The sequence below is a fragment of the Plectropomus leopardus genome, unplaced genomic scaffold (assembly GCF_008729295.1).
Source record: "Plectropomus leopardus isolate mb unplaced genomic scaffold, YSFRI_Pleo_2.0 unplaced_scaffold27016, whole genome shotgun sequence".
NCBI classification, from domain to species: Eukaryota; Metazoa; Chordata; class Actinopteri; order Perciformes; family Serranidae; genus Plectropomus; species Plectropomus leopardus.
This window is the reverse complement of record NW_024629398.1, coordinates 1-1,946: the sequence shown is the minus strand read 5'-3', so window position 1 is coordinate 1,946 and position 1,946 is coordinate 1. Positions and strand designations below refer to the sequence as shown.

The 1,946-nt window shown below is 44.3% G+C and overlaps 1 protein-coding gene across 1 annotated transcript; it reads right to left on the bottom strand.

The window, feature by feature from the left end:
• Positions 1 to 588: 588 nt before the first annotated feature.
• On the bottom strand, positions 589 to 1,829 carry LOC121937654 (vacuolar protein sorting-associated protein 13C-like; the record flags this gene model as incomplete). The annotated part of the gene is made up of 4 exons (XM_042480980.1): positions 589 to 708; positions 794 to 947; positions 1,599 to 1,658; positions 1,750 to 1,829. Coding segments are annotated over 4 exons (414 nt in total), but the record flags the coding sequence as incomplete, so codon positions are not given.
• Positions 1,830 to 1,946: the final 117 nt, after the last annotated feature.

The window sequence follows — 1,946 nt, the reverse complement described above, 5'->3', positions numbered from 1 at the left end:
GGTCAGGGTGGATAAAGGACACAGTGAGTTATGGTCAGGGTGGATAAAGGACACAGTGAGTTATGGTCAGGGTGGATAAAGGACACGGTGAGTTAAGGTCAGGGTGGATATAAGACACAGTGAGCTATGGTCAGGGCGGACAAAGGACATTGTGAGTTTAGGTCAGGGTAGACTCATGACAAGTGAGTTAAAGTCAGGGTGGGTAAAGGACATGGTGAGTTATGGTCAGGATGATTACAGGACACGGTGAGTTATGGTCGAGGTGGATGAAGGACACTGACTTAAGGTCAGGATGGATAAAGGACACAATGACTTAAGGTCAGGATGGATTAAAGACATGGTGAGTTATGGTCAGGGTGGATAGAGGACACAATGAGTTAAGGCCAGAGTGGATACATTATAGGTGTGTTAAGGTCAGGGTGGATACATGACAGGTGAGTTAAGGTCAGTGGGTAAAGGACATGGTGAGTTATGGTCAGGGTGGATAAAGGACACGGTGAGTTAAGGTCTGGGTGGATAAAGGACACGGTGAGTTAAGGTCAGGCTGGAAACATGATGGCGGACAGAAACTCGGCTGTGATTGCGTACCTTGGATCTTGATGTCGGCCATGTTGCAGCTCTGGTCACACACGAGGACGTTGAAGGCTCCCAGCGTCATCATCACCTTCAGCTCAATGATGTCACTTCCTGCAGGTGACACCAGGGCGGCTGAGAGGACACACAGAGACATGTTACCAACATGTACTGGTTTTACTGGGGGAACACTGGAGCTCATGTTGGGAGAGGTACTGACTGGACTTGGTGGACGCCGTCTTGTCCTCTGTCTTTGGTCTGCTGTCTCTCTCTGGAGACGCCACGCTGCCAGGGGACAGCGCTGCCGACAGGAAGTCAATGGTTGACAGCAGCGCTTCAGTGTGGAGCATGAGGTCTAGAGAGGTGAAGGTCACCTGAGCACAGAGGGTTAACGAGCGAGACGATATCTATTAACTCTTATTTCACTCTTACTCTTATTTTAACTCTGGACTTCAGCTCCTTTTTATTACTTTAAACTCAGAGCTTCACCTTTGTTTAACCCTCTGAAACCTGAACAAGCCAGCTTCATTTGTTTCTAAAACATGGAAGGAAGGACCAATTAAAGAAGAAATCACCCCAAAATCAGCTGGAAATTAGAAAAACTGCAAGAAAATTACCTGAAAATTAACACCACTAAAAAAAACAAGCAAACAAAAAACGGGGAAGTATAAAAATAACCGAAATCACATAATTGTTATCATTTCACATGTAGTTTTCTTGAAATTCTTCCATTGATTTTTTAAAAAAAAATCCAAATTGACTAATTTTTTGCAATTTGAAAAATACCACGAGGCTCGTTGCTTTTCTTCCAAGGTTTTGAAAGAAATCGGGTTAAAGGGTTAAATATTTGTGAAAGATAAGCAGCACAACAACAGTGACATTGATCCAAGTTTCAAAGGGTTAACTGGTCAACCATATTAATCAATTTCAATCAGTTTTCAGGTGTGTGTCATGTTGTGTGTGCATGTGTGTGCATGTGTGTGTGTGTGTGTGCGTGTGTACATGTGTGCGTGTGTGTGGCTCACGTTGATCATCTGCTCCGTGTTTTTATATGTTGTGGAGAAGTTCGGCCCCATGCGGTCGGCCTGAGGAAACACAGACACACAAACAAGAAGTTCAGTTTGATTTTCAACTCTGACAGGTGACATCACACAGGTGATCTGATGATGTCATCACCTTGAAATACTGCACTTTGAGCAGCTCAGCTCCGGACTCCACCGATGAGCTGATGAGACACAGAGGCTCGCCACTCGAGTCTGAAACGGAAAAAATCAAATCATCAGCACCAAAAATATGTTCACATGAATTAGAACACTGCTTATAGTCCTCTTTATTAAAGCTTATAGTTAGGGCTGGCTCAGACTCTCCTCTTT